This window comes from Micromys minutus (assembly GCF_963924665.1).
Source record: "Micromys minutus genome assembly, chromosome: 16".
Classification (NCBI taxonomy): domain Eukaryota; kingdom Metazoa; phylum Chordata; class Mammalia; order Rodentia; family Muridae; genus Micromys; species Micromys minutus.
Genome location: NC_137985.1, coordinates 46929081 through 46947053, shown reverse-complemented (window position 1 = coordinate 46947053; position 17973 = coordinate 46929081). Strand labels below are relative to the sequence as shown.

The following is a 17973-nucleotide window of genomic DNA, read 5'->3' as shown; positions in this document are numbered from 1 at the left end:
GTCCAGAAGCATCACATCTTTTCTCTTCCCGGCGTGTGACAGCTCTGTGGTAGAGCTCCATGGGGCACTCTGGTCCAGAGCCGCTATGTGCCGCATTATGGTGGGCTTCCATTGCCCATTAGACACAGCTGGGAAGAGGGACCATCAAAAATCGCATTGATTGGCCTGTGGGCATGTCTGTAGGGTATTTTTCTTGATGTTTAGTTAGTGTAGAAGGGCCCAGCCCCACTGTGAGTAGTACTATCCCTAAGGCAGGTGGGCCTGGCCTATGTAAGGAAAATGAGGCTGATCACGAGCTGGAAGCAAAGCCAATAAGCATTCCTTGTCTGCTCCAGTTCCTGCCTCTAGGTTCCTGCCCTAACTACTCTGTGATGGATTCTGACCTGAGAAGTTGGTTTATCACAGCAACAGGAAAGTGAGCTGGAACACACACCCTTATATCAAGTCATGCTTCCCAACTGGCCCCCAGAAAACTGGGTGGGCTCCAGGGTCCCCTCCGACCCCCACCCTATCCCTTCCTCTATCCCTCACCTTCTTCCGCTGCTCTTTCTGTCTCTCCCGGAACTCCTCCAGGCTCCGCAGCTCCTCACGCAGGGCCAGGGCCAGCTGGATGTGTGCACTGCCCACATTCTCCGTTTCTAGGGTGACAGTGTGACCTCTGTCTGGACCAGTCTGTCTCCCTCGCTCTATTTCCCATCCCTCCCATCCATCAGCCTTCCAGCCTGGTACAGAGTTGGACCACAGCCCAAGCACACACCTCCTAACTCAGTCACCCCTTCAAGGGCTGAGGGTCTTCCAGGAGGCCCTAATGGCCCTGCTGCCCATGTGGGCAGGGTTGGAACTTACGCTGCTTCAGCGAGTCAAAGGAGGTCCTCATGGAGCTGCAAAACAGAAGTCTAGGTCAGCAAGCAGGCGTGCTGCAGGAGCCCGACTTCCCTCCTGGCCCATGGTACTTTTATTTTGGAGGGAGGGCCCTAAGCTATATCAATTACACTGGATGAGGTCATCATTCCTGTGAACCCAAAACCACCATTCTAGAAGACAGTTTTTGTAAATCACAAGGCAACGGAACCTTCCCCTCGTCTGTTCGCAGCCTAGAGAAGGGGGGGGGGGATGCCCATAGGAAGCTCCCTGTTTTTCTGAGACCTCAGCTCCTGCTCAAAGCAGCCTGAATGTGTCTGAAGCAGGGGAAGGCCTTTATAGCTCTTTCCAGCAGGGGACCTGGAAGGCAAGGCTGGGAGGTGGGCAGGGCACAGCCAGGGACAGCTATGGTGCAGGCTCCAGGCATGGGTGACCCGGCCTGGAATCCTAGCACACAGGCAGCAAAGCCACAAGTTCAAGGCCATTGTGAGTGACACCGGATGACTCTGTCTCAAATGCTGCCACCCCTTTCCCACAGAAACCTCCACGGGCTCAGTTCACTTGAACCTTGTTTTAAGACTGCCTCCTGACTACAAGCATGCCCCGAATAACAAATGGCGGACGCTCGACTAAAAAGCCCTCAGTGTGTGTTGGGAAGCCGCGGACTGGGTGTCCTGGATTCTGTCTGGCAGCCGTGTTCACCCAGAGCATGGCAGAGTGGAGGACCAGCAGAAATGCCAGCACACCCAGGACACAGCGCTGTTTACCGGTAGGTATAGGAGTCCTGGGGCAGATACAGAAGCTGAGAAAGAATCCGAGCTCTCAGGAGCAGGGCCCTAGAGGCGTGAGCTCCATTCAGAAGGAGGGGCAGATGGTGTGGGAACCAACCTAGGAAATCAGCAGAGGCCTCTGACTTCAGTCTCTGCCACCCATTCACTGTGTGACCCTGGGCAAGCCACCTGGCCCTCTGCCTTGACTTCCCTTCGATAGAGAGCAGTTCCCAGCACAGAATGGTTTGGAGAATGATAGTCCACTGGTGCAAGGCCTGGTGCAAGGCCTTACCTGCCTGTCACGATCACACACAAGCAAACCCTGCCAATCCCCAGGGCAGCCCACCTGGCGCTTCCTTCAACCCCAGCTACCCCCTGTAAGAGTTTCTCAGTGGTCCCTTCCCAGAAGCCTTAACTTCCGGTAGGAGGCGTCTCTGCCTGGCTGCCCCAGCTTGAGTCCTTTCCCAGAGCCCCTCCTGCAGCTGAGTGACATCAGGCCATGTGACTCTGTGCTCCCAGCCCCGGTTTATGAGTACTAAATCTCTTAAGGACACAGAAGCAAGCGCAGCCTGCCCCAAGGTCAGAGTCGGCAGCCAAGCAGCCCCATGTTGCAAGTTTTCACTGCCTCTCCGCAGGGCGCTCTCCCGCCCCCTGGTGGTAAAGTAGCCATATGGCACCATCACATGACCTTTCAGGGAGGCCCACATGCCTGTGCTTCTTGGGTAGGACAGGTATGTTCCTTGGGGGCCCTATGTACCGGGAGGAGTGGCAACCTGACAGGACCCCTGGGGATCCAGGCCCTAGGGAGGATTCTGGGGTCCTAGTTTCTGCCCGGCTTTTTGCCTGACAAGACCACGGAGCCGTAGCAACAGCCTGGGAGCCCTGAGAGTGGTAGCTTGGATGATTCCCGCCTCAATCCCACAAGCCAACATATTAATTATTGCCATTTACAGATAAGGAAACGAAGGGTCAAAGAGGCCAAAAACATGTCCCACGGCCATGCAGGTGGTAAGAGACCCTTGCAATCCATAAAAAGTCTCACAGGGGCTCAGGCAGGTACGTTCACTAGGGTAACATGAGGTTCGAGAAACGCATTCTAAGATGTGACTAAGACTTCCTGTTATGTGGCCTGAGTGCCAGTCCTGTGAGACCCTAGCTAGTGTGAGGCCAGGGCTTGAGGCAGGAATGCTTGGTTTGATATTTTTTGGGCTGCACAGGAGGAGGGGCCAGTAGGGCTCTTGGTATGGGCTATTCACAGGGCTTTGTCCTTCTGTTTATTCAGCTCTGCTATCCTGTCTCAGAGAGGGCAGCTCTTCAACCTGGGGGACTGGGTGTTGGACAGATGGGCTCAGGATGGGCCATAAGGAGGCGACCTTTCAGCCTCTTCCTCCTAAACAGAGACCACAGCCTGGTGGGCTTCGTCCTCCCAGTGTGCCCCCAACCCCTGCTGGCAGACCAAGTTCAAGGGTGAATCGGACTCGCTGTGGTCCTGTCAGCCATCCATGCGTTTAAACAGACCCCAGCCGGGTGAAAGATTTATTGGCTCTGAGTACCCTCCTCTGCTTCGGACTGTTTTCCTCTACTGGCCTTTGCTGTGTGTACTTCTTAGCAAAAACCTTCCTGTAGCAGTTGATTCTGTCTGTCTGTCTGAGGTTTTGCCTGCTGCTACCTCTTGTGTTCCAGATTCTTTCTGTCTTTTTTTTTTTTTTTTTAATAATTATTTATTATTTATAGCGTTCTGCCTGTGTGTATGCCTGCAGGCCAGAAGAGGGCACCAGATCTCATTACAGACGGTTGTGAACCACCATGTGGTTACTGGGATTTGAACTCAGGACTCCTGGAAAGCAGTCAGTGCTCTTAACCTCTGAGCCATCTCTCCATCCCCCGCCTTTTAATTTCTTAACTGTCAGAGAAAATGAACTTGGTCCAGACTCCTAAGACGAACACCCTGTCAAGAGCCCTCCAGGTTGAAATGGGAAGGATGACCCTGTCGGAACCAAGCTCTTCAGTTAGGCAAACCTGGGGGTCCTCTTGGAGGAAGTGCCTGTGGGGAGGGTCTGCTGAAAAGTGTTAAAGGAGGTAATCATCTCAGTGGTTTGAGTTCTTGAACTCCCTTGACAGTCCAGGCCATGACCCATAGCAGATACTCCATAAATGTTCACTGAGGACATGGGCAGATGGCAAATGCTTGGCCCACAGTTGAAGAAACAGTGCCACATGAGACAGCAACATCACTTCCTGGATGCACCATGTGCAGGGAGCAGCACAGCTTAGGGAAGGGGTAAGGCACCGGGGCTCTAAGTGTGCCTCACGTCTAAGTGAGCCTTTGTCTCCAAGTGGTCAAGACAGGAATGTCCCTCCTCCTTCCTCAGGGAACCCCGGACAGCCCTGCTCTCCTGCCCCAACCTTGGCCTGCTCTGGTCACTTTATCTTGCCCCTGTGCATTTGTCTCTGGGGTACCCCTTTGCATGAAGACTACCCCAAGAGCCTGACGCCCACTGTGTGGCTTCCCCCATGGCCTCTGTACTGGGAAGCCCAGCCCCCACCCACACCAATGTCCAAGTGAGCAGCACAGAGTTTATCTGCTGTGTGGAAGGGTCAACGTGTGGGACAGGTGAGTCTACAGAGACCCAAACTGCTTGCTGAGTACATCTTCCTTGTCAGGACAAGCTGTCCCCTTTCACAGACAGAAACTGACTGACTATCCTAGGGTCACACACAAAACAAGGCAGGCAGACACCGTCCCTCTAGCCTTCTATAAGAAGAAAGCAAGACCCACCAGAGCCTCAGTCCCCACAGCCATTGTTCTACAATGGGCAAGAGATAGTGGCCTGTCTGCCACCCCCACCCACAGCCCAGCTCCTACCCACACCGTGCTGTCTGTTGGTGGCATCTCCCACTCCACTGTCAACCACAGGTGACATGTGACATGCACAGATCCCACTGAGCATGCAATGGACAGGAAAAGCACCTGTCACCTACTCTTCCTGATTGGGTGAAGGTGGGCCCAGTGTGCTGGGTACCCAGCTCTTTCCAGACCCAGATCTCGGGCACCCCAGGGGTACAGACACCCCCGCCCCCATCCAGTTCCTGCCTGGTCTACTATCAGAAAGTCTCAAGCCCCGAGTAAAATCCAGAAGGTTCCTCAGAGGAAAGGTGGGAGCCCCCAGCTCTCTTACTTCATCTCTGTGTGGCCACCAGCCTTGCGCGCGATCTGCACCAGCTCCTTCCCGTACCTCTCCTCCGCCTGGGCCCTGTAAGGACAAAGCAAGCACTGTGTCCCGTTCACCACTGTCGGCTGGTTGTGGCCCCAAATTATGTGCAGCACCTCGGTTCTCTCATCATACTTGCTGGCAAGACCACTCCTGTAAACGCTGAGCTCCAGCTCCTTCTGTGGATAAATGTCAGCTGGAAAACGAGCCTGTCCTAAGGGCTGCTGCAGGGTATATGCGCCGGGGGAGGCCCAGGCTAAGGGCCACAGGAAACAGCAACGAGCTCTGGCTTTGTGTGTGAAAGTGTGTGTGTGTTCTGTGGGTGTGTGAGAGAGAGAAAGAGAGAGCACAAGAGTGCACAACTTTCCTGCCCTTCCCCCACCCCCTCTAAGATTTCTTACATGACTATACCATATTTTGCAGAGACAGGGTCTGTTGCTTACTGTCTACCTGTGTAGCTGGCACATGAGCTTCTGTGGACTCTCCTGACACTGTACCTCCTCTTGCTATAGAAGGGGATTTGAGGTGATTGACCCACGGAGTCACCCCCTCAGCTTTGGCTCTTGGCTTTTGAAAACGGCCCCTCCGGAGGGCAGCTGAGCTCTAGGGTCCTCGTCTGCCCCGTCTGCCCTGGCCGCCTGCTTACCTCTGTCTGAGCAGCTCCTCCACATCCTTACACATCTTCCTGCCGTCCAGCAGCCTCTGCAGTAGCACCTCATACCCTGTGTGCGCCGTAAAGTCCCTGCACTGAAGCACACACGGAACTTCGTGAGAGCCTCGGAGGGCAGCAGGAGCCCTGCTGAGAACAGCTTCTCTCTGGCCTCCATGTCCCTATTCAAGGTGAAGCACGGTCGGGCACACAGCTCCGCCCTCCATATGGAGGTTCCAGAACCACAGCTGTCCGGGCAGGGGCTGCTGAGTTTGGCATCAGCCCTCTGGAATCTAAGATGAAGTCAGTGGATGGACATGAAGGACCCCACTGGGCCTCCATGTTGGCCGCAGCCCCCAGTTCTTTGTGGAATGCCTGGTGTTGCCTGTGCCCTTATGACATGACTTTAGCTAAGTGAAGAAGCAGGTCCAGGAAGTAAAAAGTGACAGACAGAGGGTCGCAGTACACCAGCTGCCTGCCTCAAGGTCTGCTGTAGGATGCCCCCACACCCCGAGCTGTGAGTCATCTCTTACAAGGGGTGAAAGGGCATCTTTGGGAATTCTGGGAAGCAGCTGACCTTGTGCCTAGGCCTTGCTAAGACAGTCCAGGTGATCCCTGACTAACTTGACACCCATGTTCCCCACTAGTGGGCTCTGAGCATGTCTGAGCAGCCAAGTGTGGGCATCCAGAGGACAGAGGAAGTTCACGGAAGTTCCTGCAGCATGCCACACATAGGCCTCCTGCTGTAGCTCCCATGGCTCCCTAATGTGTGACTGACTACAGGCAGTGGGGTACAAATCCTGTAAGCGAGCGGGGACATCTGTCTCCCTTTGGAGGCCTCATATTCATCAACCCTCCACCACTGGGTGGATGGGCAGTTCTGGCACCTACCTGGTCTGTCTTCTTTGTTCCCTCAGATCCTCTCAAAGCCCCAGTGATTGAAAGGAACCCCAGCTTCCCTGAGTGCTCATCCTAAACCACCCATGGAGCCCGGTTCTCTCCCGAGTCTCTCCAGGGCTCACCCATACTTAACCTGACTCCTGCCCATGCTCGTGTGGGAAGCACGGGTGGAGTTAAAATCGAGAAAGGGGCTGAGGGTATGGCTTAGAGGTAAGGTGATCTGTCTAGCATACAAAAAGCCCAGAAAGCTCCCTGCAGGGGGCGCTTGGTGTACATTAAGGTCTACAGAGAAATGTTGGGAAAAGTACCCAGGGCATACATAAATGGTCTCCACGCATGGCCACCTTGGAACTATTGAATCTCTAAAACATTTCAGCCCAGAGCTCACATTCTTTGAGCAGCCTTGCAGAGGGCTGGGCCAGAACCACTGCCCACAAGCCACGAGACATAGATCTAGGCCTTAGCTGGCTATCTGAGACCGCAGCCTGAGAGAGTGGCCCCTTCAACCTGCTGCAGGCCCATTTGGGTTCGGCATCTCCTACGCCTGAGTCTAGGCTGCACCATCCTGAGCCAAACCCCTTTAGTTTAGTCTTTTTAACGGCAGCCACTTTTTGAGCGAAGATCACAGTTTCCCACTTTTGGCCGCTGCTTTCTCTGGGGGCTCTCGGGTCAAGAAACTGAGTCAGAAGCTACAGACCCCCATCCCACCTGGGGTCACTGAGCTAAATGTAAGCATTCAGGCCATAGACCACAGCCCCCAGAACTGTGAAGGATCAGCCTGCAGCCCTTAAGAAAATGAGCCCCAGGACTAGAGAGAGAACTCAACAGTTAAGAGCACTGACTGTTCTTCTATAGGTCCTGAGTTCAATTTCCAGCAACCACATGGTGGCTCACAACCATCTGTAATGGGATCTGATGCCCTCTTCTGATGTGTCTAAAGACAGTGGTGGTGTATTTACTGTCATATATATAAAACAAATAACATTTTTTAAAAAATGAGCCCCCAAAGAGGGAAGGGCTTACAGGCCATATTACAAACTAGAAGCTAGACCCCTCAGGGGCCTATTTCTCCACTGTGCCCCTTAGGAAAACTTATAGAGGGACACCAGGGACTATGTTTCCTGTTCCCATGCCCAGTCCTGACTCTCTAGAGGGATCTTTTTGTCCTCTGAACCCCAGAGATGAAAAGAAAAGCCAAACCAGACTTACACCTGCCATGCTGGGGGACAGGAAAGGCGGAAAGGCAGCCTGTGGCCCAGGTCTCCAGGAGCTAGCTAGAGTCCTCACAGCTGGAGGCCAGCCCCGTATGCTGTGGCATCAGAATGAGCCACAGTCACAAGTGACCCAGCTGTTCTAAGGAAGTGCCTAGTCCCTCAGGGCTGTCTGTCTTGCCTCCCATCCCTGCCCACCCCCATTCCCCTCCTCCTTCACCCCCACACCAACCACCTCTCAGCGTTTAGACTTCTGTAGAAAAGATGCACTCAATCAAAAGTCTACTACCCAAGGCAGAGTCACCCAGGGAGGTCCTAACCTCTTCTCTCAGCTCCTCCTGTCTACCCTTGGCCTTGATTGTACCTTATATTAAAGCATGACTATAGAGCCCTGTCTGTGTGGGGTTTGAGACAGCCTGGAGATTATGGACACCTCTTGCAGAGAACCAAGTTTAGTTCCCAGCACCCGCCTCAGGCGGCTCACAGCCTGTGACTTCAGCTCTGGGGAGTTTGACACCCTCATTTTCCGGCCTCTTCAGGCTCCCACATATGCACATACACCTAAACAATGGGACAGACCTTTTAAGAAAATGAAACCCTTACGTGATCCACTACAACCTGCTGGGCATTCGCCATGAGAAGGCTTTGCAGCTGTCAGTGCGGATGGACCTTCTGCAGCCCTAGACGGCGCTCCAGGACCTGGGCCATCCCCAGACACAGCCATGCAGAGCCTATGACCTCCACTTCCAAGATACCATTCAGGACAGCTTGGCTTTGATAACCAGCAGCCAGCAAACACTGAGGTCTAGCCTTGTCTACCCTTGTTATCACTGTTAACATTCCTTCTAGGCTAAGCCCAACAGTTTCTAGCAACATCCAGGTAGGCCTGGCTTGCTATAGAAGGGGTTGCTTAGCCTCCCTTTGCTCTCTCTCTGACCCTTTTCTTTTTGACCCCTTTCTCCCCCTCCCCCTCTCTCTCCATGTGTTCCCAGCTGGCCTCCTCCCCCTCTCCTTTTCTGTCTCCTCTCTTTCTCTGCCTCTACTCCCTTCTCAACCCCCTTCCCATACCCCCAAGTAAACTCTATATTAGCCCCATGGCATGACTGGTATCTCGAGTGGGGTGAGGGAAGCCTCAGGCATGGGCCCAATGAGGCACCCCCTCCCACTGCACCATAACCCCCTCTACAAAGCATATCAACCCTCAGCATCCCTTTTACCATTCCCTGCACTGGCTGACACCCCCCCCCCATGCCCTCGCTGGTCACCCATTTTTAGTTTTTCTTAGAACTCACCGATTCTAAAGGTCATACAACTGAGCTATAAACCATCAGTTCCCCCCAATGACTTCCCTATGCTGATACCGCTAAAGAGCCGGGCATGGAAATTATGTTTGCTTGGGCAGCTATTCAAGAACCTAAAGGCCTTTTCTATGTAAAACTACTGTTCTTCACCTGAGTCTCCACAGGTGTCATTTGAGTGACCCTTTACCTCAAGAGGCAGAAGTTCTCCTCAGATAAGTTAATGCCTCACTTTCTGACCATGAAGGGTTACATATTTGCACATGTGCAAACCACAGAGGACTTTGACCCCAGTCACTGTTCCCTATATCTCAGACTATTCTACCTCCTGACTCATAAATAGTCACAAGTCCTATCCTGGGAACAAGTGGATGTGAGACTTGGGGCTCACTCCCCTTTCATTCATTTCTAACAAAGGTTTCAGTAGCAGGGATGCTGGACAATGGGGAAAACAGCCTGGTAGTAGCAAGTTCTGCTGAGTATCTACCCCGTAGTGTGTGGCTACCACTCCAGAGCAGCCTTTGCCCTGATGCTAACAGCAAGACCCAGCAAGGGAGAGAGGATAATGACACCAAGGGGGTAGGAGACTGTCCAAGTCTACTCAACACAACTTGAAGTCTCCAGAGCCCCACAGGCATTTAAACTGAGGAGGGCCACTGAGCCATTCCGCCCAGAGATGATTTCCCCTTTAAGCATCTTTTAAAAAATATCTTTTGGTGTGGTTCAGAACAGAACCCTGTGCGGGAGGCACGTGGCCGGGTGGGGTGGAGATGGGTTTTGGTATTAGAGGTAGAGTGTTTGTTATGCAGTCATGAGGACTTGAGTTTGATCTCTAGCAGCCATATTTTAAAAAGCTGGTAGCACCCATTTGTAATCCTGGCATGAGGGAGGGGCAGATCCCTGGGGCCTTCTGGGCAGCTGCCAGCCTAGCTGAATTCATGAGCTCTGGGTTGCAGAATGAGACTGTCTCAATAAAGATGGTGAATAGATCCTGAGGAAGGACACACCTGAAGTTGCTCCTTCTCCCTCCCCCCTCCCTGTCATGCATCCACAGGCCAGAGCTTTTGGGGCTGCATATGATGACAATGCCTGCAACCCCAGGATTTGGGAGACGGATTAAGAGGGGCACACACTCAAGTCTGGCCTAAGCTGTGAAATAAGACTCTGTCACACACACACACACACAAACCCACAAACAAACAAACAATAAAACAACAGCAAATATAAGCAACCCAGAGCTCCAGGACCCAAGTCAAAACAAAAGATGTCTTTGGGAAGTGATCACGAAAGTTGTCTCCACCTCAAAACACAGCTGTATGTCAGGATTTGACCCAGGTGCCACGTGCTCACAGGTGTGCCAGGCTGGTCACAGCAACACTGTCTGTAGAGAAAGAATCACCAGAAAGCAGCTAGAGCCACACCCAGCCTGGTAGCCCAGTAATAATTCATGTCAGGCCAGGGTCCCTAGTGGTGAGTAGAGACAGTCCCTTCAGCTAGAAGCCCCCCCGAGCCAGGTGTTGGGTCAACTTTGTCATGTGGCTACTCTAAGTCCCAGGGGACCAATCCAGGCCTCCAGGAGGATGTGCCGAGAAAATCTGAGAGGGCAGGAAGATGCATCTTGCTATGCTGGGGGGGGAGGGGGGCTGACCCCTCTGGGGGGTTGGGGGTAGGAGTGTACCACATCAGGCCTGTGAGCTGTCAGACCCCACCATGCCTCACTGGTTGTGTGGAGAACCAACTTCCACCCCCTCTACAACTTCCTTCTTTCCCTGTTCATATCGCTCTTGGCGGCTATGAGGGTTGGCCATAATGACCAGGCCCCTGAGTGATACTTCCCCTGCTTGGGCTTGCTTTCCTCATCCAGGATGTTTGGGCAAGAGGCTTTCTGGAGGCTAGACCTTCTCAGGGTCTTGGAGATTAGTCCCAGCCCATGAGGTTCCACAGACTAAATGGGAACACACATGTACACCATGGCCCTGGCTGTTCCCAGCCTCCACTTCCTTCCCTGTGGAAATGGTAGTTCTCACTACAGAGTTGGTCTGAAAAGCACATAGGAGAGCAAACTGATCAGAGCTAGTCCCAAGGGTCCAGACTGTGACTCCTCCTTCTATTTACAAATAAGGAAAATGGGGCCCAGACAGGTTACATGACTCAAAAGACACAGTCAGCCAGACCTCAAACTCAGATGGCCCAGACCAGGAACGCGGTCATAAGCCTTCATTACTCTCTCTCTTTATCAGGTCCCATACTCAGAGCCTACCACAGGATGGCCGCTTGGTCATAGCTCCCTATGCCTGCTCCTCCTAGCTAGCCTGCACCCCTCCATCAGAGACAATCTTCCACATACCAAGGCTGTGTGGCCTGGCTGGAGAAAATGAGTCAGAGTCACATTGCCCTCCCCCACCCCAGATTCACTTGAAGTGGGGGAGAGCCATTTTCAAAGGCTCCCTTGAATAGAATTCCAGAACAAAGAATATGAGAGACAGAGAAAGTTCTAGCCTCACAGGAGGCCTGGGTTTGGTTTTAGTTTTCATGCACCAGAAATAAATGTGGACAACGGAGCTGAAATCCCGTCTCTGGCCTTCCAGATCTGAGCCCAAGCTTTGGCATCAGTTGGACCAGTGTTTCATCTTCCCTAGCCATTCGGCATAGGGTGTGGCTGCGCTGCTGACAGAGCAGAGAGAGAAGTGGGGCCCCGAGTGGGGGTGTTCAGCAAGAATTGCATCAGAAATTTACTTGTGGGGTCTGGAGAGATGGGTCAGTGGTTAAGAGCACTGGTTGTTCTTCCAGGGGACCTGGGTTTGGTTTCTAGCCCCCACATGGCCTCTGCCTCCCACTCTGCCTCTCCTCTCTGTCATTTGATGGCCTGGACCCTGCAACCACTGTGCTCCTACTCTCTAACAACTGCCTTCCTGTTTCTTGTTTCCTGTGGTCTCAGAAACCCAATCACAAAGGCTACTGGGGAGCCTGCCACGGTGAACACAGGCCCTCACAATGGTGAACTCCAGGAAGGCGGACGGTGCGTTGCTTGGCTCCTTGCGGGACCTGGTAACCAGCCCCTGTGCTCAACCACGCACCTACTGAAGGGCCAGAGAACCACCGAGGGACCCCCCCCCCCCCCAGAGGACATGTTTCTGTGGCTAGTGCTGGTTCCCCAGGAGGGGACTTGTCCACCTGCTGGTGGATTGAGTGAGTTGTTACTCACCACCTTAAACAGCCAGACTTGTCCCCTCTGTTTCTGACAACAGTGTTCTGGGGCTGGTATTGTGATATCCACTATGTACATAGGAAACATATCGATGGGTGATATGCAAGCTTTTCCACTGCCCCGTAGTTACCCTGAGATAGGGCTCACTCCCATGTTTATTATTGGTTGGTTAATTAAGGAAGGTAAAGGCTCAAATACTCAGGTCTGACTTAGATGGACAGACAAACGGATTGATAGACAATTAACGGCCAGAAGCATCAATTAGTGCGCCAGTCCCTGGCCTAGAGAGTTGGGAGGGGGGCATGTAGGGAGAGGTTCATAAACTCAAGGTCTGGGGGATGTTGTCCCACCTACAGATTTTCTGGGACCATGAGGGGCAGAAGGAAAGTGTGTGGTTGACGTTTCCAGCTGCCCAAGCCTGGAGACGATGGGGCAGAGAGACAGGAGAGACAAGTAGTCCTGGAGATGCAGTGCAGTGGAAACCTAGGTGGACAGCACCCATTGCTGGTGACGTGTAGGCAGGCCGGGGACTGCCCAGAGAGGACTCGGGGTGAGGCCATCTGCTCATCCAGATGTTTTGTGTCCAGGCGCCTCTAGTGCAGGGTTCACAAGGGCCCCTGTGCGGACAGAAACAGATACGTGTGCAGCTTGTCTGAGAAGGCTAGAAATTGGGGGGGGGGGGTCAATACAGTAAAGGCAGACTTACTTTTTACGGAACATAGCACACCCGTGTGGCCAGATGAACATACACTGAAGTTGTCAGACAAAAAGAAAGGCCACACCTGCATTAAAGGACCCTACAAGGCCAAATGCAGTAACTGGCGATTAGAGTTAAGATGTTGCAGACCAGAGTCAAACCATCTTGGGCTACTTTTGGTCCTTCATTATCCACCCCTGTGTCTGACCTAGGAGTCTTGAGATTATCAAAGCCCTTAAAGTGTAGCCCTGGCAGACCATAGCTTCCACTAATACCAAAGCTAAGAGTGCCTCTGATAGCATCTAAAACCCAGGTCAGCTCCCCAGCCCCATGCTGTGACTCATCTGCCTGTATCACCACCAATGTATTTGGTAAATGCCTTGATTTGTGAGATCCTTTGTTCTGCAACCAGTAGTGTGCATGTGTACCCAGCACTGTCTGAAGTATAAAACACTCCACATGAAACACATCTTTTGGGTCCAGAGTCATTCATATTTGGCTTAAGAATAAGGTCTTACTCCCTTTAAGGCAAGAGTTGTTCTGTGTCCAGTTGGGCTAACTAAAGCTAAAGGCTAGAAGGAAATTTCCAGAAGCTCCCACCAAGTTGCATCTGATGGCCTCCTCTGGCCTTCAAGGGACCTTCCCCCAAATCACTAACTTGCCAGGATTTTGGGATGGGCAGGTCCACACTACACTCCAAACTACAGGGAAGACACAGGCTGTGGCTGATGGCTACCTGAAGCCTTGGGACCTCAGAGCAGAGAACACTGTGAGGTTTCAGGCCTTTCCAGGAACCACCCGAGGAGATGTGAGCGTGGAGGTGGGCCTGCTGCACACTTGGTTACACTGAACACAGGGTGTGGAGTGGTTCCTGAGGATGTGGGAAGCAGGTGTGAAAGAGGCTGCTCTGTGGGGAGAGCATACCTGCTTTTGAATGAAGGGTTGACAAGCTTTGTGCTTTCAAATGGGCCTTGGTGGCCAGGCATGACATATACCTTTAATTCCAGCATTTGATGGACAGAAATAAACAGTTCAGCCTGGTTTACATAGCAAGTTCCAAGACAACTGGGGCTACAATACATATGAGACCCTGTCTCATAAACCCAAACCAAACGGGTCTCAGTTGTAAGGAACTGAAAGGTAACAGTTTGCCTTACAGCAAGCCAGGCCTACACGATCCTTGTTCCGTGAGATGCTGCTGTGAGCCGCCTACTCTGTCATGTCTAAAGGCTCAGCCCAATCTATGTTTCTGTCTCCTGATTTATGAAACCAAAATGCTAGAAGTGGGGGCGCAGTGGGGTGAGAGCACCTTGCAGGCAAAGGAGAAGATGGAAATGAATCCCTTGGGTGGAGAAGTTTATTCTTGTATCCATTTTCAGGGGAGCAGCCAACAGAGACAGGGAGGAGGAGGAGAAGGGAGGACAGGGACAGAGGCAACAGAGTCTAAAGAAGTGGCGCACAGCTGGCCAGGGCAGAATCACATCAAATTTTAGGATCGAATCGTTCCAGGGAACACAAAGAGGCAGATTCCAAATTCAGAGGAAGCCAGTGGGGACATGGGGGATGGTGGGGTACAGACCAGCCTGAGTCAGGTACTCTTGTTTCAGGATCCCTCCTAGTTCTCATAGAACCTGCAGTGTCAGCTTGTGACTACCTCTATCCCAGGGTCACCGAGGCTAATGACGTGCCATCTGTGGGGAGCCTGCCAGGACATGATGATTGGCACGCATTCCAAAGCTCACTAGGGTCTGGTGGGGAGTAGGGTAGAAGGCAGATGCCTTGGGTGAGGGGGACTTCAGACAGGCAGGAACCATGCCTCTCCTGACCCTGAGACTAGGATCAGACACAGACCCCTACAGCAAACCTGGAGGGTCCCAGGCTGTCTCCAAAGAAAGGTCAGACACGGCCTGTGTCATGCTCTTAAATGGTCCACACAAGACTCCTTTCTACGAGGGACTTCTCCACCTGGAACCAGGCACCAAAGGCTCAGACATTGTCCCTCAAAATGCCCCCCATAAGGTATCATAGCCTATCCTAGAGGATGTTTCAGGAGAACACTGGATGAGAGAAAGTTCCTGCAATGAACAAGGAAGAACTGATCATTGGGTTCTGAGTCTGCTAAGCCCCACTAACACCTACGTGACCTTGGACTTGTCACTTAACTCCCAGAGCTGAGACCACTGCCTGTGTAAAGTAGGGCAAACATCCTCTCCAGGGGTTCAGAGAACTCAGTGAAATGACTCATAAAGGAGGCCATACACTCAGCGAGCTTCTCGAAAATGGCTCCTATTGTGGTTAGTGCATATTGGCTAAAGGACAAACAGAAAGGAAATTAAAAAGGAGAACTGGGGTTGGAGCCTCACTGTGACACTTCTCTGTGTCTCAGTTTTTCCCTCTGGAAACTGGAGTGAATACATATACCTTGTGCTCTGCAGAGATGATGTGGGATAGCCTGCTTTGTGGCTCCAAATTAAGGTAGGGGTTGGGTTTTCTCAAAAGACAGAAATGAGCTACTGGACTTGTAGGGGAGTCTATTCCTGCCCCAGTCCCTCTGGAGAAAGCCTTTCAGGGTCTTCTGCATCCTTAGTAGCAGTGGACTCAAGAGTAGAGCCCTGTTCTGGCTGAGCTGTTTCCAGAGCTCAGAGTTAACGTGGCTCTGTACCCTCTATACACTCAGTGTGTGTCCCTGAGATTCCTTGTCCTTAGGTCTGCAAGTCTCTCAGTCCCAAGCTTCTATCCATACAAGTTAATTTATCCCATATCCTTTCTAGACCAGAAACCAGAGGTGCAAAAAGTCGAAGGGCTCACAGGACCATCCATGAACATAGTAGATCCTTGGATTCTAAGGTCAGAGTTAGAGAGAAAAGATAGCACCCTCTAGGACAAGAACTCATGTCAGAAGTAGGACATCGTTTTTTGCCCTGCCTAACACAGCCAGTGAGTGAGTGTTTGCATAGAGCCACACCCTGGGAAAATTTGGCTCTAAGTAGCAAAAGCTTCCTTTCCCTGGTTCCCAGGAAGCTAGGCAGGCTGAAGGCTCCTGTGCATTTGTTATTTGACAGATCTGTTGGCAAAGTGCACTTGGAACCCAAGCACTGGAGCACTGGGGACTGGGGAATCCCAGTAGCTTGATAGCCAGCCCAGCTTAGTCTAATCAGTAGGCTGTAGGTCTCTATCTAACACACACACACACACACACACACACACACACACACACACACACACACACAGTGTTTCAACTCAGTCTGTGTATACAGACTCCTTCCTTTAGAGCTGGGAATTATCTGGAAGCTGGGTTGAAATCCCCACAGGTTGGTGGAAGGTCCTGCCATGCACTCTGGCCAGAGCCACATGCCATTCTTGGACTCCAGGGTCAGTTTCCACTTGTTTCTGAATCAAATCAACACAGGCCCTTCTGACTCAACACCTCCTTTCCTGCCTCACTGAGCCTTGACGACCCCACCCATCCCCCACCCCATGCCATTCTATTGCTTTGCAGCTCCAGCAACGAGCCCTACATTCTGTGAGCATCCTCTGCTCACCTCACTCCCGTGTACCCCTACATTTTCTTGCTTGAATTGTCCTCAGTTGACCTTCAGAGCCTTCCTACCCTCTGTGGTCTGGAGACCCTGCGCCTGTCAACAGGCCTGAGCTGGTTGAGAAGCTGTGTAGAAGGGAATGCCATTTGCTTCAGGAGCTGAGGTCCTTAAAGCAAAGGCCAGAATGCCACATTTTCTCAGACCACCCAGGTCAGGCAGGTAGCGGTCACAGTGACATAGATTCCCAGCAGAGCCTTCCATGGTCCATGAAGGTGACCGGGACTGCCAAGCTTCCCCTAGACCCTCCTTGAAGGACGTTGGGAGAATGTGGAGCCTAGAAGAAGGCTGAAAATGAAGAGCCTGCCAAAGAGTCAGAGATAGGACACCATCAAGAAGAGCCAACCATTATGGGGGTCTCCACAGTGTCCCCAGGGTAGGGACGTAGCAGGAACTTGTCATGAGTAGGGGAGCCAGGCCAGGGAAGACCCAGACCTCTGTTTTCTCACCTATTACATGAGAACAAAACCACACTAAAGACCCAACCAGCCAAAACCATTTTGAAAAAGAACAAAGTTTAAAGATACCTTTTGATTCTAAATTTTATAGGACAATGGAGTACAGTAAACAGCCCAGAAATAGGGGCTGGAGAGATGGCTCAGTGGTTAAGAGCACTGCCTGTTCTAGAAGACTGGGCTTAATGCCCAGCCTGGTTCCCATGACCATTCATAACTCCACTTCTAGGGCATCCAATGGCTTCCTCTGGCCTCTGCTGGCAGCAGACACACAAGTGATGCCCGGACATACATGTAGGCAGGGCACCCCATGCACATTTAAAACAAATGTTAAGAGTCCAGGAATAAACCTTCATGTCTACTTAGTTGTTTTTGTGAGTGCATGCCACATGTGTGCAGTTCCCCTCAGAGGACAGCAGAGGGCGTGAGGTTCCTTGTAGCTGGAGTTAAGGGGGTTATGAGCCTCCTGTCACGAATTTAGGTCCTCTGTAGGAGCAGACAGTACCCTTAACCACGGAGCGTGTCTCTAGCCCCTGGTCAACTGATTTCATGTTGGGTGCCAAGAGCGTTCAGTTGGGAAATGCCAATCTTTCTCACAAACAGTGCTGGGGAAGCCAGGTGTGTGCACGTGTGGAAGGGATGAAAACAGGTCCTTACTTTATACCACGTGAAAAACACGTGAAAAACACCAGCGCAGCATCTGTCACAGCACAAGCATAAGATCTGAAGCTATAAAGATTCGAAAAGAAAATCAAAGACGAAAGTGGCCTGTCACGGAGTTTGCCAGTGTCACCTTGAATGTGACATAATGACAAAACAAAGGCTGGGCTTGAACAGGATGAGTAAATGCGTGTGCGTCAAAGGACAGCATCAAGAGAGTCAAAAGACAACCTACGAAACAGAATGCATGATTCGAAAGATCACATATTGTTAGAGTGAACTCACCAAGAAGTTGAATGACACAGTTCAAAGATGGGCACAGGTACTGAGTAGACATGTCTCTGAAGAAGATATCCCATTGGCCAACAAGCACAGGAACAGTCGTCAGGGAAATGCAAATCAAACCACAGGGTAATACTGCTTTAATGCCAACTAGGATCGCCACGACTCAAAATG

General features: G+C 51.9%; 1 protein-coding gene across 3 annotated transcripts in view; it reads right to left on the bottom strand.

Annotated features, from left to right (window-relative positions):
* PSTPIP1 (proline-serine-threonine phosphatase interacting protein 1) overlaps positions 1 to 17973 on the bottom strand; it is a 36436-nt gene that overhangs the window by 6782 nt on the left and 11681 nt on the right. The window contains exons 2-5 of one of the 3 annotated variants that reach the window (XM_080930006.1): positions 5490 to 5590; positions 4811 to 4885; positions 847 to 881; positions 532 to 638 (exon numbers count right to left, since the gene is read on the bottom strand). In XM_080930006.1, the coding sequence (XP_080786132.1) occupies positions 532 to 638; positions 847 to 881; positions 4811 to 4885; positions 5490 to 5590 (318 nt within the window). Of the gene's footprint in view, positions 1 to 531; positions 639 to 846; positions 882 to 1977; positions 2089 to 4810; positions 4886 to 5489; positions 5591 to 17973 lie in introns of those variants that run through there. The other 2 variants (XM_080930004.1, XM_080930005.1) reach the window with 2 other exon arrangements.